The sequence below is a fragment of the Muscardinus avellanarius genome (assembly GCF_963383645.1).
Source record: "Muscardinus avellanarius genome assembly, chromosome: 2".
NCBI classification, from domain to species: domain Eukaryota; kingdom Metazoa; phylum Chordata; class Mammalia; order Rodentia; family Gliridae; genus Muscardinus; species Muscardinus avellanarius.
The window spans coordinates 141,618,721-141,646,588 of NC_137787.1; the positions used below are offsets into that span (position 1 = coordinate 141,618,721).

The 27,868-nt window shown below is 43.1% G+C and overlaps 1 protein-coding gene across 1 annotated transcript in view; it reads right to left on the minus strand.

Annotated features, from left to right (window-relative positions):
• Window positions 1-15,744: 15,744 nt before the first annotated feature.
• CDADC1 (cytidine and dCMP deaminase domain containing 1) overlaps window positions 15,745-27,868 on the minus strand; it is a gene marked incomplete at its 3' end in the record, with an annotated part of 40,988 nt that continues 28,864 nt past the window's right edge. The window contains exons 7-10 of the mRNA XM_080689459.1: window positions 26,502-26,671; window positions 24,515-24,704; window positions 18,339-18,399; window positions 15,745-15,890 (exon numbers count right to left, since the gene is read on the minus strand). Of these exons, the coding sequence (XP_080545585.1) occupies window positions 15,745-15,890; window positions 18,339-18,399; window positions 24,515-24,704; window positions 26,502-26,671 (567 nt within the window). The remainder of the gene's footprint in view (window positions 15,891-18,338; window positions 18,400-24,514; window positions 24,705-26,501; window positions 26,672-27,868) is intronic.

Below are 27,868 nucleotides of genomic sequence, written 5' to 3' on the forward strand. Positions count from 1 at the left end.
AGCCAGTCATTTCTCTACCTAGAGAGGAGAAAAGAAATGTGCTCCCAGCATCTGTGTCCTTTGTAGGTTTTGCACCTGAAGAATTCCTGGCAGGGCATCTCCCTCCCGGGCTGGGCGCAGGTGTGTTGCTTCCCTGCCCAGCACAGATCCATGAGGCAGATGGTCCGGGTGGGACCTGCCACGCCTCGCAGCAGCTCTGGCCAGAGCCAGCCAGGGAGGGGCAGCGGCGCCCCGGTGACCTGTGTTTTTGGTCACCGAAGTCAGGTATTTTAATAACATTCCCTGACAGTCCAGAGTCCCTTAGAATTTGACTCTTCTGCGTTTGCTTATTTGATTAGAAGCGATTCACACAAATATTTTTAAAATGAAAGTGAATTAGCCATTGGAAATATATTTGATTGCTTAACACTCTCCTACAACATCAGGGGATATATGTTTTCAACTGAAAAGTAAGACCTTGTTATCACTTTTTTTAATTAAAAAAAAGCCATTTGATTTTATCTGGGCTTTCATTAGCTCTCTCCTCAAGTCCCCTTATCCTAGCCCCGTCCCCGTCAAACAGAAAGCTAGAGTCTGAGATGCAATAAATGAAGTATCCGGGCGTTTGGTGGTGATGCGAGTTTGTAAATTATTAGCTCAAGAAGGAGGAACAGGAAGCTCACAGTCAAAATATGTTTGCACAAAGATTACTGTAAATATTGTGAGAATTGAATTTTGAAAAGGTCATATTTAATAAGCTATTTCTAAAGCACTCCTTTAAATAAAGACTGACTAAATAAAAAGGCACCGCACAGCCTGGTTGGTTTCATTCCTCTCTATGTGGGTCAGTCCTGCAGCTGTGCTCGTCACCGCTCCAAACAGCAAAGGCCCCGCACAGGAGGCGAGCCACCCTTGCTGGGCGCTGAGGCTACACCCAGGCCCAGCTGTCTTCCTGTCCCCTCTGCCAACCCATGGGCTGTCCCCATCCCATCCATCACATGAGGAGAACCGCCTGAAACCAGGTGCCGCCCAGCAGGCAGTAAATCTACACGCCCCATCTGCTGAAGCCTCACATGGCCAGGACTCATTCCCATGAAATACTTGAGGACATGGAGGCTCTGGGCGGTTTACCTATCCAGCTCTAGGGTGGGATCTGCTGGGTAGAACCCAAGGTGGCCTGAGGCCCAGCTCCTGCTCTTCATCTTCCAGCTGTGAGCTAAGAAGGCTGGGCACTGGGAACACGCGGTGCTTTCCCCGCCACTGCCTGGGAGGCTCCTGGGGTATTGGGGTCCTGGGCCAAGGCCAGCAGGGACTGAGACCACAGTGTTCTTGGACAAGGCCCTCAGCTAGAGCCAGGCTTGCTCTTGGAGAAAAGGCTCCCCTGGCGGCCTTCGTCCCTTGCCGATGCTCTTGAATCCCAGCCTCTTGGGCTCTCCTTCTTCCCTGGCTCTGGGGATGCAACATGATGCTGGGGAGGGGCTGAGAGCATTTGGGCGCCTCATCATTAGCAACACAGCCACCCCTGTGCCCTCCCAGGGCGCAGCTGCTGGAGCCCAGTGCAGCCTGGAAGTTGCACAAGACCTGGAAGGCCCGTTATCATGTGAAGGGAAATGGAATTCAAGAATCACTAGAATTGTTTTTAATGCAAAAGATAGTTGTTTCACTCACAGATCTGTCACTGTTATAAGGGAGGAAATTAAGATTTTATATCTTTTATTTCTTTCCCATTTTATCCAAAAGAATACGACTGGCCTCTGTAAATCACCGCCTTCCCATGGGTATTCCTTCAGGAAGGCTTTTGGCATTTCAATGAGAGCTCACAGTTGGAACAAAGTCTCCAAAATAGACCATATTCTAGGCCACAAAACAGGCACCAGCAATGTTTTTTAATCTACATAATTCCTTGCATCCTTTCAGAGTGTAACAGATTGAAAATAGAGACGAATAAGATGGAGAGGAGCCACACAAACTCACGGTATCTAAGGCTGAGCGACTGCGTGAAGCCTGAGTCACAGGAGAAATGAAGGGAGAGACTGAAAACTCCTAGAATCAAATGAAAGAGATACCATGTACCAAAATCGATGGGACACCTGGAAGGCAGGTTTACAGCATTTAAGGCCCACATGAAAAACAAAACACAGACTCCAAATAATCTAATGATGCCCCTAAAGGCCCTCGCAAAGCAGGAACAGACTAACCCCCAAACTAATAGAAGACAGGAAATAAAATCAGAAGAAATGAAATAGAAAACCAAAAATCCGGAAGATCAATAAAACAAAGAGCTGTTTTTTTGAAAAGATAAATAAGATTGATAAACCCTGAGTCAACCTAACAAAAAGAGAGAACAGACCCAAATTTCTGGAATAAAAGATGAAAAGGGAGACTTCACCACAGAGAAAGTGGAAATGCAGAAAATTATTAGAAACTATTGTGAAAACTTATACTCCAATAAACTAGAAGAAACTGATAAATTTCTAGACGCCTGCCACTTACCTGATCTGAACCAAGATGATACAGAAAACCTACCGAGACAAATAGGAAGCAAAGAAATTGAAACAACAACAAAGTCCCCATCAAAGAAACACCAGGTCCAAACAGACTCCCAGGTGAACTCTACAGCACCTTCATAGAAAAACTAAGCCCAAGCCGGGCGTGGTGGCGCACGCTTGTAATCCCTGCGCTTGGGAGGCAGAGACAGGAGGATCGCAGAGGTTTGAAGCCAGCCGCGCGCGCTGGCTTAGGAGACCCTGTTTCCAAATAAAAATGTAAAAGTAGGTCTGGGAGTGTAGCCCGGAGGTAGAAGGGCTTCCAGGAACCCCAGTACCACCAAAAGAAAAAAAAAAAGAAAGAAAAACTAAGCCCAATGTTTCTCAAATTATCCCATGAAATAAAAAGAGAAGGAACACCACCAAACTCATTCTATGAAGCCAACATCACTTTAATCCCAAAACTGAATAAAGGTAGGAGAAAAAGTTATACATCAATATCACTGATGAACATAAATGCAAAAATTCTTAATAAAATACTAGCAATTTGCATTCAAAATTACATTAAGAAAATAATACACCATGGCCAAGTTGGCTTCATTCCAGAATGCAAGGCTGGTTCAACATTCACAAATCAATTCAACACATTAATAGAGCTAGAAACAGAAACCACATGATCATCTCAATAGATACAGAAACAGCATTTGACAAAATCCAACACCTTTTCATGACAAAAACACTGACAAAATTAGGGATAGAAGGAAACTACCTCTCTGTTTTCCAGCTTGAGCTTTTGTTTTTCTTACATTCTCCCACACTGGCTTATAAAGAACACTAGGTATGAGTATGAAAAACCAGGAATCCATGCCTTACACCTTCAACAAACATACTTGGCAAGTCCCTTTACCAAAACATGCTAAAATCCAGCTTGTACACCTTCCAATTGCTTCTCCTTCCAGCCGGTGCTTTCTTTTCTTATACTCTCACATATCAGTGACTAGGCAAAAAGAAAAAAGAAAAAATTGCAGGCATGCAACTTCAACCAAAAATAGATCTCTAGGCCTTTTATGACAGAAAGGTAGAAATGGGTTCTACGCTTCCATAGCCCGGGCTCCATTGCCTCAGCTTCAGTTTCTCATGCTACGGGGCCATTTGTTTTATTGACAATACTGAGTCACCGAAGCGAAAACGAATGCGTGCTTGGCAATGTAAACCATGCAATCCCCAAACTTCTTCACCCATATAATTAGAATATCACTTTCTATACCTTCTATATATTTCGTATGCTTTTAGATAGTTTTATAGATTTTATTTTTATATACTTGTATTTGGTGCATTGTAATAATACATCACACTGCGGTATAGAATAATAGCTGTGGGCACTATGAGGTCTAGCTGGAAAAGACTGAGAACAAAGAAACTCAAGAAAAGGGCACGAATGCAAAGAGAAATGCCCCTAAGCATCTCCCTGTCTCCCAGCCACGGACTTTACCAAATTTGGCCGACTCAACAGGATACACAACTGCTCCTGCACGTCCCTCCCTTCCTAACTCCATAAAAAGCCCCAAGTCTATAAGGAGGCAGGCTTCTGACTTTTCCCCTGGTCAGTTGCTCCCTTCCGGGCTTTTATCCCAAGTAAAGCCCGTTTTTTGCTGTCCAGCCGTGTCCCTTTATCCTTAGATTTTCCTAACAATAGGAACATACATGACTGCATCTCTTGGCGCTCTTCTCGCAAATCTCAGCCCCTCCTTCCCCTTCTCCATAGATGTCTTTGAGATTGGTAATTTTATATGCATAAATAGCATTATTTCAACTGCTCCCAATTCTCCCTCCCAGCCTCCTCCCTCTCCCCACTGGGGCCTCTGCTCCTCCTTCTGATGTTACCCTTGATTCCCAATTTCTAACCAGCGTTCACACGTAAGAGAAAACGTACAATTATTCATTGTTTGAGATTGTCTAATACTGATTAGCATAGTATTCTTGAGTTCCATCCATTTTTCTGCAAATGACAGAATTTTGTTCCTTTTTATGGCTAAATAAAACTCCACTGTGTGTATACACCACAGTTTTGTGATCCAGTCATCTGTTGATGGACACCTAGGTTAGTTTCATAATTTGGGTACTATGAATTGTGATGCTATAAACAGGAATATGCATATATCACTATAATATTCTGATTTTAATTCCTTTGGAAAGATGTCCAGGAACAGAATCACCGGGTCATAAGGTGATTCCATTCTCGATCTTCTAAGAAACCTCCATATTGATCCCCAGAGTAGCTGTACTAGTTTGCAGTTCTACCAACAGTGTGTAAGAGCTCCTTTCCCCACATCCTCATAATCTTTTAGTGTTCTTTCTTTCTCTCTTTCTTTCTCTTTCTTTCTCCCTTTCTCTTTCTTTCTTTCCTTCTTTCTTCTCTCTCTCTCTCTCTCTCTCTCTCTCTCTCTCTCTCTCTCTTTCTTCCTGACTTTCTTGCTGTTTTTTTTTTCTTTCTATGGTAAAGGGATTGAACCTAGAAGCATTCTACCTCTGAGCTACACCCCCTGCCCTTTTCATTTTTTAGTTTTGAAACAGGGTCTTACTTAGTTGCCTAGGCTGGCCTTGAACTTGTGGTCCTCCTGTCTCAGCCTCCCAAGTACTGGAATTTCAGGTCTGTGCCACCACACTCAGCTATTATTGTGTTCTTGATTTCGTTCTAGTTGGAGTTCGCTGGAATCTCAATGTAGTTTTGATTTTAATTTCCATGATGTTGAGCAATTTTTCATATATATATATATTGGCCATTTCTTTTGAGAAATGTTTGCAGTCCCTTGGCACCGCCTCCAGCTGGGGACAGACCTGAGATCTACCCATCCGCCTCAGCCATGAATGCCTCCCTTCATCTCTTCCTAGAAAACTTGTTTCCCCAGCTTATCAAAGGTCACCATCTTCAGTTATCCTTTCTCTGCCTTCTTTCCTGCTCTGCCATTCGACCCGGTTGACCTATCTTAAAACAACAGCTGCAGCAACGACAATGTCGGTGCACGTCTGCAACCCCAGTGCTTGGGAGGCCGAGACAAGGGGACTACGGGTTTCAGTTTGTCTCAGCAACTTAGACCCTGTTAGTGAGATAAATAAAATTAAAATAGGGCTGGGGCATAGAACAGAAGTAAAATATTCCTGGGTTCAAGCCCAGTATCACAAAGTAAGTAAGTGAAAGTAAATGAGGAAGTAAAAATAAATAAAAGTCTGGGGTTTGGCTCAGAAGGTCTAGTTCAGAGTACAAAATAAACAAATCATTCATTTTTCCTCCTATCTTTCTTTTACCACCTGTGAGTGGTTTTTACTCTAATTCAGTTTAAAGCAAGCCCTTCACTCAGCTCAGGATGACCAAATCCAGGTATACAAAGCAGCCAGTGAGTCAGGATGTTTTCAGTTGAAAGGGTAAAAAACACCACCTCCGATTAGCTTAAGCCAGTACACACGTTCACATAACTGGGAACTCCAGGGGCAGAACATGTCAAGCATGGCTGGACCAGAGACTCAAAAACCCCATCAGCTCCCCGCCGCCCCTGCACCGCCACCGTCCTCTCTGTGTAGCTTTATTCTTACGCAGGATGTGTCCACATGGTGAGAAGGATGTCATCAACATCCCCAAACCAGCACACTTAGGGCATATAATTCAAAAGGAAGAGACACCCGCCCCCTCCTCCCGCAGTGTCCGTGACCACCTCGCCCAACAGGATGCTGAGGACCCTACTTGTAGCTCATGTTCATGCCTGGACAAGATCTATTTTTAAGCTTATTTATTTATTTATTTATTTGGTACTGGGAATTGAACCCAAGGACATTCTACCTCTAGGCTATACCCCCAGCAATTTTATTTTATTTTATTTTATTTTATTTTATTTTATTTTTTGGTGGTACTAGGGGTGGAACCCAGGGGCTTTCTACCTCCAGGCTATACTCCCAGACCTATTTGGAAACAGGGTCTCACTAAGTTGCTGAGGGCCTCACTAAGTAGCTGAGGCTGGCTTTGAACCCCTTCGATCCTCCCGTCTTAGCCTCCCAAGCGCAGGGATTACAAGCGTGCGCCACCACGCCCGGCCATTTTATTGTTTACATTGGAACACAGTTCCTCTAAATTGATGAGACTGGCTTCAAATCTGCGATCTTCCTGTCTCAGCCTCCCAAGTACTGGGATTATAGGCGTGAGCCACCATGCCCAGTTTAAAACTAACATTTAAAAAATAAAATCGTGATGCTGTTTAGTGACTTGTCTTATTATTTCACGAGCACTTCTTTTTTTTAACTTTTTATTGGTGCATTGTAGTCATACTTTTTTTTTTTTTTTTGGTGGTACTGGGGTTCCTGGAAACCCATCTACCTCTAGGCTACACTCCCAGACCTATTTTATATTTGGAAACAGGGTCTCTTAAGCCAGTGCAGCCGGCTTCGAACCTGCACGATCCTCCTGTCTCTGCCTCCCAAGCGCAGGGATTACAAATGTGCGCCACCACGCCTGGCTTAATGGAGTACAAGATGATGTCATGAGCACTTTTTAATATTACATAATATGCGTTTTTATGGCTACATAGTATTCCGTTGTATCAGTGAACCATACCAATCCCCAGTTGGTGCCAGTGCAAAAATCAGGTCACTGTGAATATCATTATAACTAAAATGTTTGCCCCCACCCACAACAATTTCCTTGTAGTAATCCTAGAAGTCAGCAGGTCACACAGCTACCTGAGATTTGCTTTCCGTTTGCTTTCAGTGGTGGTGGCTGTCCGCCTGGCTGTGCAGCTCTCCTGCGGGAGGGGCAGGCAGCATCTTCTCTTCATGGGCATACCCCCAGGGTCTGGCTCAGTGTCTGGATGTGGTAAATGCTCTGTTGACATTTTAAATGAGTGATTCATTCTGCATGAATTGCAACCTCACTTGTCTCCTGCCCGCCTCCTGCCTCCCTGCGGCAGCCACGGCGGCTCCTGCCGATGCCCTCCCACTCTGCTCTTTTACTATTTTGCTCACTTATATGCTCCTGTCCCTTCTTTTTCTTTCTTATTTATTTTTGTGGTACTGGGAATTTAACCCAGGGCATTCCTCCTCCAAGCTACATGCCCAGCCCTTTTTTTTTTTTTTTTTTTTTTTGTGGTACTGGGGTTCCTGGAAGCCCTTCTACCTCCGGGCTACACTCCCAGACCTATTTTTTTATGTATTTTTATTTGGAAACAGGGTCTCTTAAGCCAGCACAGGCTGGCTTCGAACCTGCGCGATCCTCCTGTCTCCGCCTCCCAAGTGCGGGGATTACAAGCGTGCGCCACCACGCCTGGCTCATGCCCAGCCTTTTTATTTATTTATTTTTATTTTGAAACAGGATCTCACCGGGTTGCTAGAAACCTCACTAAGTTGCTGAGGCTGCCCTCGAACCTGTGATCTCCGAAGTGCTGAGGCTACAGGTGTGCACCCAGTGCCTGGATCTTTTGTTCTCTTCATATGTCACCTTTGCCTAGGCCCACCAGCCATCCAATTCCCTTCTTTCTCCCTCCACTCCATTTGATAGGCGTCTACACTGCCATTGGAGTGACCGCTTTAAGATACAAGTATGATCCTATCATTCCTCTGCTTAAAAACCTGCTATGGCTCCCCCTTGCTCTTCAGAAGTGTTCCCGAGGCCCCATGCGGTTGCACTCTCCCTGCCAGCCTGCTCCTCCCTCTCCGCGCCTGTCTATGCGACAGGCACCTGCATTTCCCCAATGTGCCCTACTCTTTTTTCTGTCCCCTTGGTTTCCCCCTTCCCAACTTCCAGATCCCTCAATCCAACCAGGCCCCTTGAACAGTCTGAGGCCGCTGCACCGAGTCCTGGGCTCTGCTGCCCTCTGGTGGCTAGACAAAGAATGGTCTTTCCTGCGCTGTGGCTCTTGGGTGGATCCTGCTCCATTACACTGACTAAATGATGGAGCAGCCCCCGGGCCGCAGGAGCCCTAAAGCAGGTGCGGCCTTCCCACAGGTAGGGGAAGACAAATGGTGTCCACTGAGGGAATGAAGGAAAGACGCGCTGTAAGGACAGTCAGGAGAGGAAAGGAGCGCAGTGCGCCAAGGGAAGTCTCGGCTTTTTTCAAGTTGGAGAAATGTGTGGCTTAGCAAACGCTGCAAGGCAAGTTTCTTCAAAATGCAAGAACTTAAAATGAATTATTTTTTCTCACGAGTCTGGGGGTTGGCTGGCGTTCACCTAACCTCGGCCCGGCTGGCCAGGGCGGCTCTGCTCTACCTGTTTGGTGGTGGCAGAATTGCAGAAGAAGCGGAAACACTTCCTTGAACTTCTGAGAACCGCATGGAAGTCGCTCACACCTCATTCTGTGGAAGCCCAAGCCAAGGGCAGAGGAATCGCTGCCTGTCCCCGTGAGCCGCTGGCAAAGCCATTGGGTGACGGGGATGGACACAGGAATGGTACAAGTGGGGACATCAGGCCTCTGCTGTGGGAGGCCAGCTGGGTTTTTGATGGAAAGAAAAAGACCTCAGAGAGGGAGGAACGAGACGAATGTTGTGATGATAATGGGTGGGGCAGAAGCCAGTGTACACGTCCTGCCAGTGCCCAGCAGTGTGGCCTTGGTTGAGTCCCGACTTGAAACACCATCACATGCCTGCCTGTCTTTTCTTCTTTTCTTTTCCTTTTCTTCCCTCTTTCTTTTTTCTTTCTTCCTTTCATCCTTCCTTTCTTTCTCTCTTTCTTTCTTTCAATCTTTCTGCACTAGGAATTGAAGCCAGGGACATTCTACCTCTGAGCTACACCTCTAGCTCTGTTTTATTTTTATTTTTGCAACACAGTCTCACTAAGGTGCAGAGAAGCTTGTTAAGTTACTGAAGCTGCCCCCAAACCTGTGATCCTCCTGTCTCAGCCTCCCATGTACGGGGATCACAGGTGCGTGCCACCATGCCCGGCTTCCTTATCTTTAAAGTGGAAATGAAGTTCCTGCTTGTGGTGTAAAAATTAAAGGGAGCAAAGTGACATGTGCTTTATCATAACACGTCAACTCCAGGGAGTTTGGAGGAGGGGCAGGAGGCTGTCATGGGACTGCGGGGACACAATGGCCCCTTTCAAGTTCTAAAGGGCATTCATGTGGCAGAGGGTGAGACACAAAGAGGTCTGCATTGCAGTGGAAGGACCGATGATGGAGATGAGGGGAGGAGCTATTCCACAACAGTAACATTTTATTAGTGAGGACCGTTCCAATGTGGCTATTAGAAGTGGCTGTCTCAGCCAGGCGTGGTGGTGCAGCCTTGGGAAGCTGAGACGGCAGGCTCACAGGTTTGAAGGCAGCCTCAGCAACTTAGCAACACCCTGTTTCAAAATAATAAAACAGGCTGGGGGTGTATCTTAGAGGCAAGATGCCCCTGGGTTCAATCCCTAGTACCTCCCACCCCCCAAAAAAAGTGGCGGTCGTTACTAGAGTGTTAGAGCTGAGCCCAGCTGATCTGCTATGTTTAGAGAACAGGCGATGTCTCTGAGCCTGGAATGCCCAGTGGCTCTGGATCGAGGGCAGCCCGCAAACTCAACCCCCAGGGTGTGTTCTGTAGTTCTCAAAATTTCTGAGTGAAGTTGAGTATGGTATTTTCACTCAGTAAGTTGAGGAAGAAAAACACACAGAAAAGCCAGCTTTAAAAAAAAAAAAAAAAAAAAAAAAAAAAAGGTTTCAGGCCAGGTGTGGTGGCATAAGCCTGTAATCCCAGTACTTGGGAGGCTGAGACAGGAGGATGGTAGGTTCATGGCCAGTCTCAGCAACTTAGCAAGTCCCTCTGCAATTTGGTAAGACCCTGTTTCAACTAGGGCTTGGAGGGAGTAGCTTAAAAGTAGAATGCTCCTGTGTTTTCTTGGTGTGACAGGTATAAAATGAGGTAGGTGAGAGCTTAGCCACCTCCTATTCTTTACAAACTATGAATTTACCATTTTCCTCTCCTCTTGGAAATTAAGTATGACACTGTAATTTTTAGGGCACGCACCACTTTCTCTGGTTAAGAAATGAAGCCATTTGACCAGGACATGCAGATCTGTATAAGCACTGCCAGCCCAGCTTCTATAAACCCAGGGGGGCTCTGGGCACATCTCCATAGTCCTTTTGGGCAACCTGGCCATTTCCCCTTCCTGCTTGCAGGACGACCACGAACTCCACTGCGTTTGCTCCGTTCTTCTCATCCCACCAAGAGGCCTCCTCTGGGACCCGCCTCGGCACCTCAGCTCCTATGCGGCCCTTCCCATGACGCCCCAGAGCACTTACAGTCCTCTTGGGCCACCTCTGTTCCTGCAACTACATCTGCAGCAGGGGGTTCTCAGCCTTGAAGGTCACCAGCATCCTCACTCCCCAGGCCTGTGGCCATCTTCCTACCCTTCAGAAAAGTATGAAACAGTACCTTCGTTTTTGGATTAATTTTCTGAAAGTCTGTCAGAAAATAAAAAATAAAGAGAAATCAGCCAGGTGTGTTGGTACATGCCTGTAATCCCAGCTACTTAGGAGGCTGAGGCAGGAGGGTCACAAGTTCAAGACCAGCCTGGACAACTTAGACCCTTTCACCAAATAAAAAGGATGGGGGTGTAGCTCAGTGGTGCACACTTGCCTACCATGTGTGAGGCCTTGGGTTCAATTCCCAGGATTGGAAAAACTAAACAAAACAAATAAATTTGGAAGGGATCTGTTTACTTTCAAGACCTTCATTCTCACTGAGGTTTGTAAATGTTCTTCACAGGCCTTCTATTTTTTTTTGTGTGTGTGGTACTGGGGTTCCTGGAAGCCCTTCTATCTCCAGGTTACACTCCTAGACTTATTTTATACTTTTTTTTTTTTTTTTTTTGGTGGTACTGGGGTTCCTGGAAGCCCTTCTTCCTCCGGGCTACACTCCCAGACCTATTTTATATTTTTGAAACAGGGTCTCTTACGCCAGCGCAGCTGGCTTCGAACCTGCGCGATCCTCCTGTCTCCGCCTCCCAAGCGCGGGGATTACAAGCGTGCGCCACCACGCCCGGCTTATTTTATACTTTTTTAAAATTTGGAAACAGGGTCTCTTAAGCCAGTGTGGCTGACTTCAAACCTGCGCGATCCTCCTGTCTCCGCCTCCCAAGCGCGGGGATTACAAGCGTGTGCCACCACGCCTGGCGTGGCCTTCTTTTTTTAAAATTTTTTTAATTGGTGCTTTGTAGTCATATATCTTAATGGGATAAAAGACTTGTGGAGACATACATGCACACATCACCCAATTAGCCCTTACCCGATCCCCGCCCCATTCCCTCCCTCCCTCCTTCCCATGTGGCTGAGTGATTGACTCTGCTATGTTGAAGTGCATCATGTGCTTTAGAGAGTTTCCCTCTTCCCCCTCCCATCCCTTCAGATAGGTCGCCTTATTTGCTCCTCTATAGGATCTCCTTCCTCATCTAGAGTTCTTCTTGTTACCCATTTCTCCCTAGCTTTCACATATTAGGGAAAGAATCCGATTTCTTCTTTTTTATGACTGACTAGTCTTACTTAGCATAATGTCCTCCAGTTCCATCCACTACCCAAAAGAAAGGAAACCAAACTACCAAACTAATGCATGTGTATCTATGTTCATAGCTGCACAATTCACCATAGCCAAACTATGGAACCAGCCAAGATGTCCATCAACAGATGAGTGGATTACAAAACTGTGGGATATGTACACAATGGAATTTTACTCAGCCATAAAGAAAAACACAATTACATCATTCACAGGCCTTCTTTGTGTGTGTGTGTGTGTGTGTGTGTGTGTGTGTGTGTGTGGGTTTAGGGATGGAACCCAGGGGCATTTGACCTTGGAGCTACACCTCCTCTCCTATTTTTTATTCTTTCTTTATCTTATTTATTTTTTGGTGGTACTGGGGGTAGAACCCAGGGGCTTTCTACCTCCGGGCTATACTCCTAGACCTATTTTCTATTTTATTTGGAAATAGGGTCTCACTAAATTGCTGAGAGCTTCACTAAGTAGCTGAGGCTGGCTTCGAACCTGTGCAATCCTCCAGTCTCAGCCTCCCAAGCGCAGGATTACACGCGTGCGCTACCACACCTGACTCACAGGCCTTATTTTTTAAAGGTCAAAGTTATGAGATGCCTTGTGTTAACAACCATATGGAGGGGGAAATTATATTTGGGGTATCATTTATTAGTAGAACTCTAAAGGCTTGTTTAATACCCCACACTCAAATATTTCTTGTCTGTTCACATCATGACCAACTGTGAAACTTATTGCCAGAGATGTCAAGAGTCAGTGACATCAGACAGCTGCTGTGGAATGATCTTCTCCTCCCGTGCTTTCCCAAGTCAGCAATATAACCAGAACCTAGCCCAACAACCAATTATGAATCACACATCAAAAAATTAACATAAATTAACATTTTATTTATTAACTTACACAAGGCTGGGTGTTACAAGCTGGCAAGCACACTACCACTGAGCATCCCCAGCCCAAGACTGCCATTTAAAAAAACATACTTTCCAAATGGAGATTTTATGAATCAATCCTAATTAAGTAAATTTAGGTTGCTAGAAAGATGTAGATACAAATGGAACATTATGCTTAGCTATATACCAACTCTTAAAATATGACAAAGTTGTTATTTATTTCCTTGAAGCAGCTGAATAACTCTCATTCTCGTAATCCAAAGAAATTAATATTTCTCAAGAGATATGCTCCTTTCAAACTGGCTGTATACAGTCAAGATAGGCAGAGATCAATCCCTGTTGGTGATTATACTGATCTCATTAAGTGATTGCTACCTCATTGGGTATAATCAAAGAATACACTGCTAAATTCTGGAAAATACACAAATCTAAAATCAAAATATTCTCATTGACATAACCCATATCCTAACTGATACATCTCCGGGATACACGAGGTCCATCCTCATTTTGGGTGGCGACTCCGGCCGTCACTGCAGCGCAGACAGGCCTCCGGATTGCTTTCCCAGGCACAGCTTCTTGCTGCGGTGCAGCTCCTCATTCACAGGTGGGGCTCTCAACACGCCATCTAGCATGCAACAACAGCCTCAGGTCAGGAAACGTTACCGCAAACTCCTGGGGACTCGTTCCAGCCACACAGGTGGGAAGCACAAAGGAACATTCATTTCATTTTACCTTCAAATTCTCAACCATTTCAATATTCCACACTCAATACTTATTTTTTTTTTCTTTTTTATTTTTTTGGTGGTACTGGGGTTCCTGGAAGCCCTTCAACCTCCGGGCTACACTCCCAGACCTATTTTTATTTGGACACAGGGTCTCCAGCGCCCGTGGCTGGCTTCGAACCTGCGCGATCCTCCTGTCTCTGCCTCCCAAGCGCGGGGATTACAAGCGTGTGCCGTCACGCCCGGCTCAATACTTATTTCTTAAATCAATAGTGATTCTAGGCAATTCACAAGTGACACAGTATCTGACCACCCTTTAAAAGCTAGATGCAAGTGGGCATGGTGGCGTATGCCTTTAATCCTAGTGCTTGAGAGTCTGAGACTGGAGGATCACAGGTTTGAGGACTGCCTTGGCAAGTAGTGAGACCCATCAACCTAGTGAGACCCTGTTTCGAAATAAAATAAAATAGGGCTGGGGTGTAGCCTGGAGGTAGAATGTCCCTGGGTTCAATCCCTGACACTCCTTCACATACAAATGTTGTTTCAATGTGATCTTAATTTGTATTTCCCTGATTAGTACAGATATGGTTTTCTTTTCGTGTATTTATTGGATATTTACATTTCTGCTGTTGTGAAATATCAACAGCGAATTAACTACTATTCTGTTTTTTCTTATCAATCTATAGAGTTTTTACATGTTCTAGAAACCAACTCACTGTTTTATGTAAAAAGCCGATCCTTCCAGTGGATGGCTGCTCTTTTCAGTTCTTAATAATGTCTTTGGAGAAGGGAAGTCTTTAACTGGTTTTTATTCTGTAACTTGCAATATTTTCTTTTATAACCAGCATTATTTGTGTCCTACATAAGTCACTTTTTTTTTTTTTAATACTGGGGATGGAACCAGAGGCATTCTACCTCCGAGCAACACCCCCAGCCCTATTTTTTATTCTTTATTTTGAAACAGGGTCTCATTGAGTTGCAAAGGGCCTCACTAAGTAGCTGAGGCTGGCCACAAACTGCAGTCCTCCTGTCTCAGCCTCCCAAATGCTGGGATTACAAGCGTGCGCCACGACACCTGGCTTCTTAAGTTTTTTTTTCTACTCCAGGTCAGAAAGATGTTTTGTATTTTCTTCTTAAACTTGAAAAAAATTGCTTTGCCTGTTATCTTTAATTCATTCGTGTAGAATTGATTCTTGAGTATTATGTGAAGTAAGAATTCAGTATCACTTTTCTGCATGGAAAACCCATTTTCTACCACTATTTATGACATAGTCTATTTTTGCCCCTGTGATGTGCATATGTCTGGGATGCTAAGTATCCCATAATCCATAGGGAAACGCCCCACACAAGAGAGTTGTGTCACTCAGGCTCAACTTATCCACTGACTTTAACAACTGTATGTAAGTATTTATTTAATTTGCAGAACTGGGGTTTGAATGAGGGGGGGCATTCTACCTCTGAGTTACACCCCCAAGCCCTATTCCCTATTTTTTCTTCATTTTGAAACAGGGTGTCATTAAGTTTTAGAGGGCCTCACTAAGTAGCTGAGATTGGCCACGAACCTGCAATCCTCCTAGCTCAGCCTCCCAAGTACTAGGATTATAAACGTGTGCCACCATGCCCAGCTTAATAACTGTATTTAAAAAAAATGTCTTCAGGTTCTATATTGGATGATTTTCGAAATTGTCAGGTCACTGTTTATAAAGGATTGTTCTTTGCTCATTTTTACTTCTTAAACATTTTATATTGCCTGCTCGGTAACTCCAAAAGAGGAAGTGCTGGGGTCTGACGGTGTCTTCATTCTTTCACTCTGGTGTATTTTCTCCTGGGTGCTGATGTTCCAGTTAGAACGTGCAGTCTATTACATACCAGGCCCTCCGAGTGCTCACCTTCCTCCTGAGACAATGTGCACTGCTCTGCCAGGAGCCGGAGGTGCGTCTGAGTGGGAGTCGTCAGCTTCCCGCAAGGACCCCCAGCCATGTAGGAGTCTCAGGCTCAGTCCCCACTTTGCAGCAGGTCCCCCACTTACTCTCAATCCCAGCTTCTGCAGACATTCATCCCCAGATTAGCTCTGGCTTTTGCATTTGCCTACGATTGCTATTCAGATTCTAGCAATAAGTTCCTTTTATCTCTCCTATCTTCTTGAAAGCCCAGGGACTCTGAGAAGAATGCTCACTGGAGGCTATCTGGCTCCAGTTCCATGGAGCGGAAGGAGGGCAGGAGTCCTGCCGCCAGCAGCCTCTGCCCTTGTTCCTGCTGCTGGCACCTAGGGGTCAGGGCCCCAGAGCTGGGCTCAAGGGTCTGGCCCAAGGTCAAGCCTCAGTCTAGCAATAAAACTGCAGTTTCAACCTTCATCTGTTTGAATAATGTGTATTTCTTAACAGAATAAAAATTGGAAAGGAAATCACATACTGTATGATTCCATTTACATGAAATGATCAGACTAAGCAAATGCAAAAACAAGCTGACCAGGAGTTGAGTGGGGTTGGGGACGGGGGGAGAAGGGAGTGACTGCGGTGTGACATTGCTTCCCGAGACAGTGAGGTTCTGAAACCAGCGTGTGCTTATGGTTGCACGACTCTGAATATACTACAAGCTACTGCATTCTACACTTAAAGTATAAAGTACACTTATAAAGTATAAAGGGTGAATTTATGACATATGAATTTTGGACCAATAAAGCTATTATCTAGTTGAAAAGGAGATTATGATATTATTTACTGATATAAAACATCTGTTCAAGCTAGGTATAGTAGTGCATGCTTGTGATCCTGGTACTTGGGAGGCTGAGACAGGAGGATCGCAGATTGGCAAGTAGTGAGACTCTCATCACTTTAGCAAGATACTATTTCAAAAATAAAAATAAAATAGGGCTGGGGATATAGTTTAGAGGTAGAATGTTCCTGGGCTCAATCCCTAGTGCCCTCCCACACATAAAATAGACCCACTTGGCCGGGCATGGTGGTGCACGCTTGTAATCTGCATGCTTGGGAGGAGGAGACAGGAGGATGGTGCAGGTTTGAAGCCAGACTTGCTGGCTTAAGAGACCCTGTTTCCAAATAAGAATATAGAATAGGGCTGGGGATATAGCTTAGAGGTAGAATGTTCCTGGGCTCAATCCCTAGTGCCCTCCCACACACATAAAAAATACCCACGTGTTCAAAAAGGCATTAAAAACATAAACTTACAGTTTAATAAACTATCTAGGTCAATAAGTAGTACATGGCCAGCAAACCTGAAATCTTCCCCCCATCCTCTACTTCAATTTCAATACTTCATTTCTGGGTGTACACCCTTTGTTTATGGTAAGTGGGTGGCAAATATCTTCTTTTCCGTGCCTGGCCTTTGCATTCTCTAGGTGATTTTTTTTTTTTTTTTTTTGGTGGGGAGCATTGAACCCAGGGTCATTCTACCTCCAAGCTACACCCCCAGCCCACCATTTTTTTATTCTTTATTTTGAAACAAGGTGCCACTGATTTGCAGAGGACCTCTCTAAATTGCTGAGGCTGGCCATGAACTCCAGATCCTCCTGTCTCAGCCTCCCAAGTACTGAGCTTATAAGCGTGCACCACTATGCCCAGTCTTCTAAGTTATCTTTTGATGATTAGACACTCTTAATTTTAACACAAAGTAAATTACATACTTTTATGATTAGTACTTCTGTATTCTTTTCCTAATTATAGGTAATTTTTAATTGATACCCTCAAACACTTATTAAATATATATTCTTTTTTGAATATTCTTACATCAGATTCATGTATTTTCCTTTCATTTTTTGGATTTGTTTATTTATCTGAGGTGTTAGGGGTTGAGCCCAAGGCATTCCATATATATTTTCTTTATTTTTAAACAGAGTCTTAAGTTGCAGAGGGCCTCACCAAGTAACTGAGGCCACCTGCAAACCTGCAGTCCTCCTGTCTCAGCCTCCCAATTACTGGGATTCTAAGCATCCACCACTATACCAGACTTATTTATAATTCTGAAACAGGGTCTCACTAAGTTGCTAGGGCCTTGCTGGCCTCAAGCCTGCGATCCTGCCTCAGCCCCCAAAGTACTGTATTCCTTGATTTTTCAGGTAATCAAATCATTGTGCACAAGAAAACTTGTAGTGCGCTTCCATTTACCTACAGTCCAAACAAGCACAACATACGTACTAATTTTAATCAGTACTCCATAGCACTAAAATTCAAAATTGTGTACCTCAGGTATTATAAGATCTCCCAAAGATATTACATTCAAAATAGTTGGGTTAATATGCAAATAATAAAACTTTGAAGATTAGTAATTCATTTATGGTAGCTGTGATGATTCTTAATTAATCAGACTATAAAATAACCAGCATTTCCACTCTCTAAACAACCTGGGCATGTACAGCCTTACTCTAGAAGAGTGTGTATAAATGTATATTTGTATATATATATAATATTATACATATATGTTAATATATATGTATCAACCCATCATTTTGTCCTAGATCCAGCTGCAGTAATTATACGTATTTTTACTTACCCTAGGAGCTTTTGTTTCAGTATAAGACTATTATTATTTACTGTTTAATGTAAATTTAATTTATAAATTCAATTTGTATATGACTATTTGCATTAAACTATAGATTTTATCAGAATAGTTACTGATATGCACTTTCTGCAATACCCTGCATATAGCAGATATACAAATATTTATGAACAAGTTGAAAAGCAAAAATCTAAACTGTAAAAAAGAATAAGTTCCATCAATCACATAACAATTTCTATGCAGGTACTTACTTTCTTTCCTTTCAGGCTCATTTTGTTCAAGACCATAAGCTTCTGATGGATTTAGCTGCCACTGTAAAAGAGTACAAGTTTTTTTTGTGTTTAAAAATGCTTTAGTAAATGGCATTTCAGCACAATGCTTTCAAATATCAAAACTGCTTTTAAAACTAGAAGAAAAAAGCCGGGCGGTGGTGCACACTTGTAATCCCCGCGCTTGGGAGGCAGAGACAGGAGGATCGCGCAGGTTCGAAGCCAGCTGCGCGCGCTGGCTTAGGAGACCCTGTTTCCAAATAAAAATGTAAAAATAGGTCTGGGAGTGTAGCCCAGAGGTAGAAGGGCTTCCAGGAACCCCAGTACCACCACCAAAAAAAAAAAAAAAAAAAAAAAAATCCAAAAAATCCAAAAACCAAAAAAATAAAACTAGAAGAAAAAGGAATTAGTGTGTCCTGATAATAATGTCACCCTGAATGATCCTGAATGGTACAACTTCCAAGATGGGGATCAATACTCTCAGAGAAGGAAGGAGCCTTAAAGATCCTTTTACTCATTTTATAGGTCCAAAGGTGGAAGACTAGAGAACCGCAGTGGTTTGGCTGAGGTTACACAGGAACCAGGGGCAGTGATGGCATCAGACCTGGGTGGTGCATGCCTGGTCCCTTGGAATTTCCACCACCTCAAACTCTACCTGCAGGACCGATCACATAACAGCTAGAGAAGACCTAGGTGCTAAAGGAAGAAAGTATGACAAATATTACCTTGCCCTTTAATATATCATATAAATTATTTATATTATGCTTTATAGCATATATCCTCTGATTATAATACTTCATCTCAACCACTCAGAAAGAAATAGGGAAGACCGAAGCTGCTGAGATACTACAGACTGAGAGTGGAACAGCAGAAAAGACAATGGGATGTCATCAGTATCTCTAGCTCAGTTCTTCCTTCCTTTCTTACCTACTGGAATCTCCATCAGAATCACTAAGGAATTAACCAATAGGGTCCTGCTAGGCCCCTATCTCCAGAAAGACACAATTAAGTACAAATTACCTGGGAGCCTCTTCCATAAGCATCAATTAGTTCATCAGATTAACTAGTTAACATCTTGAGCCTTGAGGGGGGATGAGATACAAGACAAACATTTTACCATGCATTAAAAGTCCTTAGACTTTGGTTACATTTAGTAATGAGGTGGCTAGGGTTAACAGCAAGAGAGAGGACATACAAGGAATGGGAAGTAAGATAAGAAATTTCTTTTTAAAGGAGTGTTTTGAACATGTCAAACCATTAAAATCTATTAATATGGGCAGAGAGTAAAAACCACTAACACCATATACAAGAATATTCACATAAGGTTCTTTATTACTATAAAAACTTAGAAACACTCTAGGTATCCAACAAGAGGGGAATGGCTAAACAAGTTAGGCCTATGGGCTGGGATATTATATAATTATTAAAATAAGTTTTTCCAGGTATGGTGGTGCATACTTGTAATCCCAGTACTTGGGAGGCTGAGACAGGAGGATTGCAGGTTTGAGGCAAGCCTCAGTAACTTAGATCCTGTTTCAAAATAAAATAAGAAATAGGGCTGGGGCTGTAGCTCAGAGGCAGAATACCCCTAGGGCAATGCCCAAGAACCACAAAAAATAATAGTATTCTTGAGAAATTTTAAAAAACACAGGCAAGCTGGGCTGGTGGCGCACACTTATAATCCCCGCACTTGGGAGGCTGAGACAGGAGGATCACACAGGTTCGAAGCCAGCCTCAGCTACTTAGCGAAGCTCTCAGTAACTTAGTGAGACCCTGTTTCCAAAAATAGGTCTGAGAGTATAGTCCGGAGGTAGAAAGCCTCTGGGTTCCACCCCCAGTACCACAAAAAAAAACCCAAAACCAAAAACAAACAAACAAAAAACCAAACACAGGCAATATAGCAATATGTTAATCGTATATGAGTTATTAGATAATATATATTCTTTTATTTTTAGTCTTTTTTTTGTGTGTGTGTGTCACTGGGGATGGAACCCAGAGGCTTTTAACCTCTGGGGTACACTCCCAGACCTATTTTATATTTTATTTGGAAACAGGGTCTCACTAAGTTCCTGAGAGCCTCACTACGTAGCTGAGGCTGGCTTCGAACTTGTGTGATCCTCCTGTTTCAGCCTCCCAAGCACTGGTATTACAAGCATGCGCCACCATGCTTGGTGTATTTTTAGTCTTCTCACAACAACAAAAAAAGCAATATACCCTAAGAGAAAAATCCACATATATTAAATACTAATTTTTTTTAGTAACTAGACATAGATATACACTGATAAAAATCTATTCTTGAGAATAGTGTAGCCTGTTTGATAAAACTCTAGCCTATTTGATAATATCATAATATCATTGACTACTGAGGTCTATGATTACATTTGTGTGTGTGTGTGTGTGTGTGTGTGTGTGTGTGTGTGTGTATATGGTACTGGAGATTGAACCCAGGGGTGTTCTACCTCTGAGCTACACCCTGAGCCTCTTTTGTGTGTGTGTGTGTGTGGTACTGGGGGTGGAACTCAGGGGCTTTCTACCTCCAGGCTACACTCCCAGAACTATTTTATACTTTATTTGGAAACAGGGTCTCGCTAAGTTGCTGAGAGCCTCACTAAGTAGCTGAGGCTGGCTTCGAACCTGTGCGATCCTCCTGTCTCAGCCTTCCAAGTGCGGGGATTACAAGCGTGCGCCACCAAGCCCAGCTCCCCCCACCTTTTTTTTTTTTTTGGTGGTACTGGGGTTCCTGGAAGCCCTTCTACCTCCGGGCTACACTCCCAGACCTATTTTTACATTTTTATTTGAAAACAGGGTCTCCTAAGCCAGTGTGCGCAGCTGGCTTTGAAACTGAGCGATCCTCCTGTCTCTGCCTCCCAAGCACTGGGATTACAAGCGTGTGCCACCACGCCCGGCTCCAGCTCCCCTTTTTATTTTCAAACAGGATCACAATAAGTTGCCACACACTGGCCTCAAACCTGTTATCTTCCTTTCTTTTTCTCCCAAGTACTGGAATTACAGGTGTGTACCACCATATCCAGGCTATGATTTCATTTCAATAACAAAAGTCTTTGAAACAAAGTTAATTTCAAATTTCTTTTTTAGTATTGGGTATTGAACCCAGGGGCATTTTACCTCTGAGATAGACTCCCAGCTCTATTTTATTTACTTTGAGACAGGGTTTTAGTAAGTTGCTGAGGGCTCTGCTAGGTGCTGAACCTGGCCTTGAACTTGAAATTCTTCTGCCTCAGCTTCCACAGGTCACTGGGATTACATTCGTGAGCCATCTTATGCGTGTGTGTGTGTGTGTGTGAGACCAGGTATTGAACCCAGGGGTATTCTATCTCTAAGCTACACCCACAGCCCTATTTTTATTCCTTATTTTAAAACAGGGTCTCACTAAATTACGGAGTGCTTCACTAAGTAGCTAAGACTGGCCACCACGCCCAGCATCTTTTTTTTTTTTTTGGTGGTACTGGGGTTCCTGGAAGCCCTTCTACCTCCCGGCTACACTCCCAGACCTATTTTTACATTTTTATTTGGAAACAGGGTCTCATAAGCCAGCGCGCGCGGCTGGCTTCAAACCTCTGCGATCCTCCTGTCTCTGCCTCCCAAGCGCGGGGATTACAAGCGTGCGCCACCACGCCCGGCCACGCCCAGCATCTTATACCACTATTTATTTTAGTACTGGAGATGGAACCCAGGGGCATTCTACCTCCAAATTACACCGCATGCCCTATTTTTTATTCTTTATTTTGAAACAGTCTCACTAAATTGCAGAGGGCCTAAGTAGCTGAGGCTGTCCGTGAACCACGCTCCTCTTGTCTCAGCCTCCCAAGTGTTGGGATTACAAGTGTGCGCCACCATGCCCGGCTCTTATACTACTTTTGATGGTAAAGTATAAAGATTATTGAAATTCAAATTCAGAACAAATACTATTTCACATTAATTGCTAGTATTTGCAAAACTGGTTGTTTAGCTAATGATTTCTGCAATATTTCAAGCCAGTTCAGATGGGAGGGGGATGAGGCGTGTGAAGCGCTCCTCTTCATCAGGAGGACTGTTTTCTCTCAAATGTGTGCTTGGTGAGGGGCCCTGGATGGGATTCCCAGCTCTACCCCCGGCGTCGCGTCTTCCTGCCTGATTTGCTTCTCTTGCCCTATCCTGCCCCTCTGATCTATCTCTTCATCTTCTTTACAGTTCAAAAGCTACTAATGGCTACCAACAAGAAAGATATTCCAGGATTTTCCATTACCCTTCACCACAGTCTTAAAGAGGTAGGACACTTAATCTTCATGAAGAAAATCTGAAAAACCTGTTTCTTCCTACTCTCCAGGAGAAACGAGGAGAAAGAAGACAAGACCAAGAGCTAGGAATTTCTCTGAATAATTGCATGAAGGCTTTTACTTACAAGAAAAGCACCTTCTTATCTCCCCTTTCTTTTGGCATTATTTTTTTAAAACTTAGATAAACCTAATTAAAATAATTAGAAATAAAAACCAAAATACTTGAGAAAATAATAAAAGGCAAACATTCAACTAAGTCCCCTGGCTGAACCTTCCTTTAGACTCAATCCCTGAAAAGTAGTTGGAGCAGATTATAGAGAGCTCTGTAAAATGCATCTTTTGGTTTTAGAGGGGAGGGAGCTGGAAGCTAAAAAACAAAAAAGGCAAACATTTATGACACTTCATATACATATAGAAACTGGATAGTATACTCCTATATTTGAAATTGTGCATACCTATGTGTGTACATATATACATGGATATATGTATATATACATACATATATATATATAACATAAATACATAACATATATACATACAGTTTATGATCCAGGCACCCTGTGCTCAAACTGATGTATATATATAACAAGAATGTAAAGCTGAAATTTATAAACAGTTCTATTATGTGCTTTTCCTACCCACTGAAAATTTTAGTATATACATGTTAACATTCAATGCCAAGATTAAATCACTGGGTATCATGAAAAGCAATATGTGATTCTGGACAGACCTTTTGCTGTATAGTATGTTACTGGACAACCAGTAGCTTTGACTAGAATCTGCAGATTAATAGATTTATGAATTAATCAATGTTAATTTCCTGATTTTTGTGGTTCTTTTGTGGTTATATGGTTAATTACTCATTTGAGGAAATAGAGATTAATTTGCTATCATATCAATAAGTTCTGGTAAAGAGATATCTTTGTAGAGTTTGCAGGTTTGTGGCCAGTTTTAGCTACTTAGTGAGGCCCTCTGATATGTAGTGAGACTGTTGTCTCAAAATAAAGAATAAAGCTGGGGTAAAACTTGTAATCCTAGTACTTGGGAGGGTGAGACAGGAGGGTCTCAGGTTTGTGGCCAGCCTCAGACCAGTAGTGAGGCCCTCCACAACTCAGTGAGACCCTGCTTCAAAATAAACAATAAAATAGGGCTGGGTGTGTAGTTCAGAGGTAAAATGTTCCTGGGTTCAATCCCTAGTACAGAAAAAAAAAAAAAAAAAGGAATAAAAAATAGGGATGGGGGTGTAGCTTAGAGGTAGAATGCCTCTGGGTTCAATCCCCAGTACCATGCACGTGTGCGCATACACACACACACACACACACACACACACACACTCACACACTCACACACACAAAACTAAGTAGTAAAGAAGTATAAAGAGTTACAGTTACAGTACTGAGTTTTCTATGAAAGATTTCAGTCCTTTTTGTGAAGAATCAAAATGTAATTTATCTCATGAGAACTTGTGTGTGTGTGTGTGTGCGCGCGCATGTGTGTGTGCGTATGTGTGTCTTCTGTCTTTTTTATAATCATAAACTATTTTCACCTCTATCTACCACTCCAAGCTGGAATGGAAAGAGGGAAGTGGGGGTTCAGAGCTTTTCTTTTATTAGCCACCAGATGGCACCAGAGGGCCAAGTCGCTCAAGAGAGCAAAGGTCAATGCACAATTCTATGAAGATGTGAAATTCATAAGGTGGAGATCCTTGGCTGAACATTTATAGTTAGGCAAGTGCTTGAACATAAAATAAACTCAATGATAATTATTTGTTAAAACTCTAAATCTGTTATTTGTTAAAACTGTAAATCACTTTACAATATGCAGTAGGGTACCAAACAACATAATAGAAAGTACACTTGAAAAAACACTGAATCTACTTACTGTAAATTTGCAAACACCCTCAAGTTCCCCAAACCTCATGTAAGAGATGTCTGCCTTTTTTTTCCCAACATCTACATCCCCTGCATAGATGTGTTTTATGCCTGCACCTTTAATTAAAGGTACACATTCATCACAGGGGCATTTGGTCACAAAAATCATGCTTCTTTCTTCTGGTTTTATTTCTTGACACCTACAAAAAAAATTATAAAATATTACACAAGTAGTTTCTCAAAGGGTAAATTACTTTTAGAGAAATCTTTAAGTGTTAAAGGTGAACTGTTTGATGCCGGGCGTGGTGGCGCACACTTGTAATCCCAGCATTCGGGAGGCTGAGACAGGAGGATCACGGTTCGCAGACAGCCTCAGCTAAATTAGAGGCCCCTCCGCAACTCAGTGAGACCCTGTTTCAAAATAAAGAATAAAAAATTGGGCAGGGGGTGTAGCTCGAAGGTAGAAAGACCCTGGGTTCCATCCCCAGTACCATAATACATAAATAAATAATTAAGTTGAGCTGTTTGAAAGTCAGATTTATAACATTATAAACAACAATCAAGTCTTATACTTGCTGAATTAGTAAATGTTCAAAATACATGATGATTATCATAACTGAAATTCATTTACTGATTTTAAGCCATAGGCAAAATGCTTACTCCAGATTACAAAATAAATGAAAACAAAGACAGATGAAAGGGAGATGAAAGAGAGAAAGAGAATGAGGGAAAGCGGGGATGACCTGTGTTTCTCTTGACCCTGTGTTAGGACGATGGACTTGCGCCACCACGCGTGGTGCCACCCTCTTAACAGTAAACGCTGACCGGTGTTTGTGGAAATGACTTAAATTAGCTTTGGAAGGAAGTGATGAGTTATAATCACTAACAAAAGCTCTTTTTTTGTGTGTGGTACTGTGAATGGAGCCCAGAGGCATTTTACCTTAGCATTACACCCCAGCCCGATTTTATTTCTTATTTGGAAACAAGGACTCACTAGATTGATGAGAGTCTCACTACTTGCCGAGGCTATCCTCGAACCTGTGATCCTCCTGTCTCAGCCTCCCAAGTACTGGGATTACAGGTGTGTGTCATCACATCCAGCTATAAAAGCTCTTTTAAAGAAACCTGGTTTGCCGGGTGTGGTGGCCCATGCTTGTGATCCCAGCACTTGGGAGGCTGAGACCAAAGGATCGCAGTTCGTGGACGGCCTCAGCTTCTTAGGCCCTTTGCAACTCAGTGAGACCCTGTTTTAAAATAAAGAATAAAAAATAGGGCTGGGGTGTAGCTCGGAGGTAGAATGCCTCTGGGTCCCATCCCCAGTACCACAAAAACACACACACACACACACACACACACACACACACACACACACACACACAAAGTAACCTGGTTGGTAATCAAGTGTATATGTTCATAAGTATAATTATAGGTGTTCTAGATTTAGAAAACAAAGGAGATATTAAAATCTAAAATATGAGAGGCTGAACAAGGACAGATCTAGAGTGTCCAGGAAACAAGAGTTTCTTATTGAAGAGAACGGGAAGAAAAAGACTTGCTCAAAAACTTGGAAGTTCTGGAAAATCTGTTAATGGCATAGGTCCAGAAGTGGGACCAAGGTTCACCAGAATTTCTTTTTTTTTTTAATTAAAAAAAAATGTTTTTTGCAGGTCTGGAGTTGGAACCCAGGGGCATTCGACCTCCGAGCTACACCCCCTGCCCTATTTTTTTTTTATTATTATTCTTTATTTTGAAACAGGGTCTCACTGAGTTGCGGAGGGCCTCACTAAGTAGCTGAGGCTGTCCACGAACCGCGATCCTCCAGTCTCAGCCTCCCGAATGCGGGGATTACAAGCGTGCGTCACCACACCTGGCTCAGAATTATATTTCTGAAAAGAATATTTCTTAGAATTTGAAAAAAGGAAATAAATTACAAATAAAACGAGTTTCAACTCACTTCTGCTACATTTTAAAGAAAAGTACACTAAAAAAAGGCATACCTAAATGTCAAGGCATTCTGCTCCGCATGTATGATGTATCTGAATTTCCTTATTTCTCTGTCTTTCTGCTTGTCGTCCATGTGTGGGAAGTCGGCATACTCAGATCCAACCGGGAAGGCGTTGTAGCCGCATCCTATGAAGTACATTGCACCGGTGCCATCACAACTTCTCTGTGGAAGAGAGCACACCAACCTTGGAAACTTAGTTGTTTCCAACAAAATGTGCTTTTGGGGTGGCACTGACTACTGGACCCAGGTGGCACTCTACCACTGACCTATATCCACAGTTCTTTTTATTTTTTATTTTGAGACAAGGTCATACTAAATTGCTCAGTGTGGCCTGGAACTTGTGATCCTTCTGCCTTAGTCTCCTGAGATTATAGGTGTGTGTTACTGTGCCCAGCCAATGGATGTGTGTGTGTGTGTGTGTGTGTGTGTGTGTGTGTGTGTTGGGGGACATACTGGGATTGAACCCTGGGGCATTCTATCTCAAAGCCACACTCATCCTTATTTATTTATTTATTTATTTATTTATTTATTTTTATCTTGAAACAGGGTTTAACTAAGTTAATAAGGGCTGGCCTCAAACCTGCAATCCTTCTGTCTCAGCCTCCCAAGTACTGGGATTATACGTGTGTGTCGCCATGCCTAGCCCCCAATAAAATATATTCTTAAACCTAACTCACCTATTTCTTTTGTCTATTTACCTTAATTCACTTATTTTTTTTTTTAACGTGTCTCCTAGAATGTTTAAGTCCTGAATGTGGGCTGCCTTTAATGTCTACCCATAGTGCTACGCTAGGGGATGCACCATCTAAATGAGGAAGTCCACACTGCACGTGGTCTTCAATGTTCTTTATGGTCCAGTTCAGGTTTTTGCCCTCTCTGCTGTATACAGCTAGGCCTCTGGACCTCAGCATGCCAAGTCACCGGCATCCTCCCACATCCTCTCTCAGCCCCTGCCTTCGCCTGTCGTCCTCCTGGTCCTCCTAACTTGCTCTGTCTGATGAACTCTTGCTCAGTCATCAAGTCTAATGTGCCACCACCTCCAAGAGCATTTTACTCATTTCCCCAAGCAGAGTAAAGAACCACGTTCTCAGTATCAGTCATTTTTATTTATTTATTTTTGCTGTACTGGGGATGGAACCCAGGGGCGTTCTGTCTCCAAGCTATACCTTCAGTCCTATTTTCTATTATTTATCTGGAAATAGGGGGCTGTCTGGGAACCACAGTCCTCCTGTCTCAGCCTCCCAAATGCTGGGATTACAAGTATGCGCCAGCACGCCCGGCTTCAGTATCGGTTCTATATCAGCCTCTCTTTCACTTCTCTATCAATAAATATGACATAGAAAATGTGATCTTTAAGCC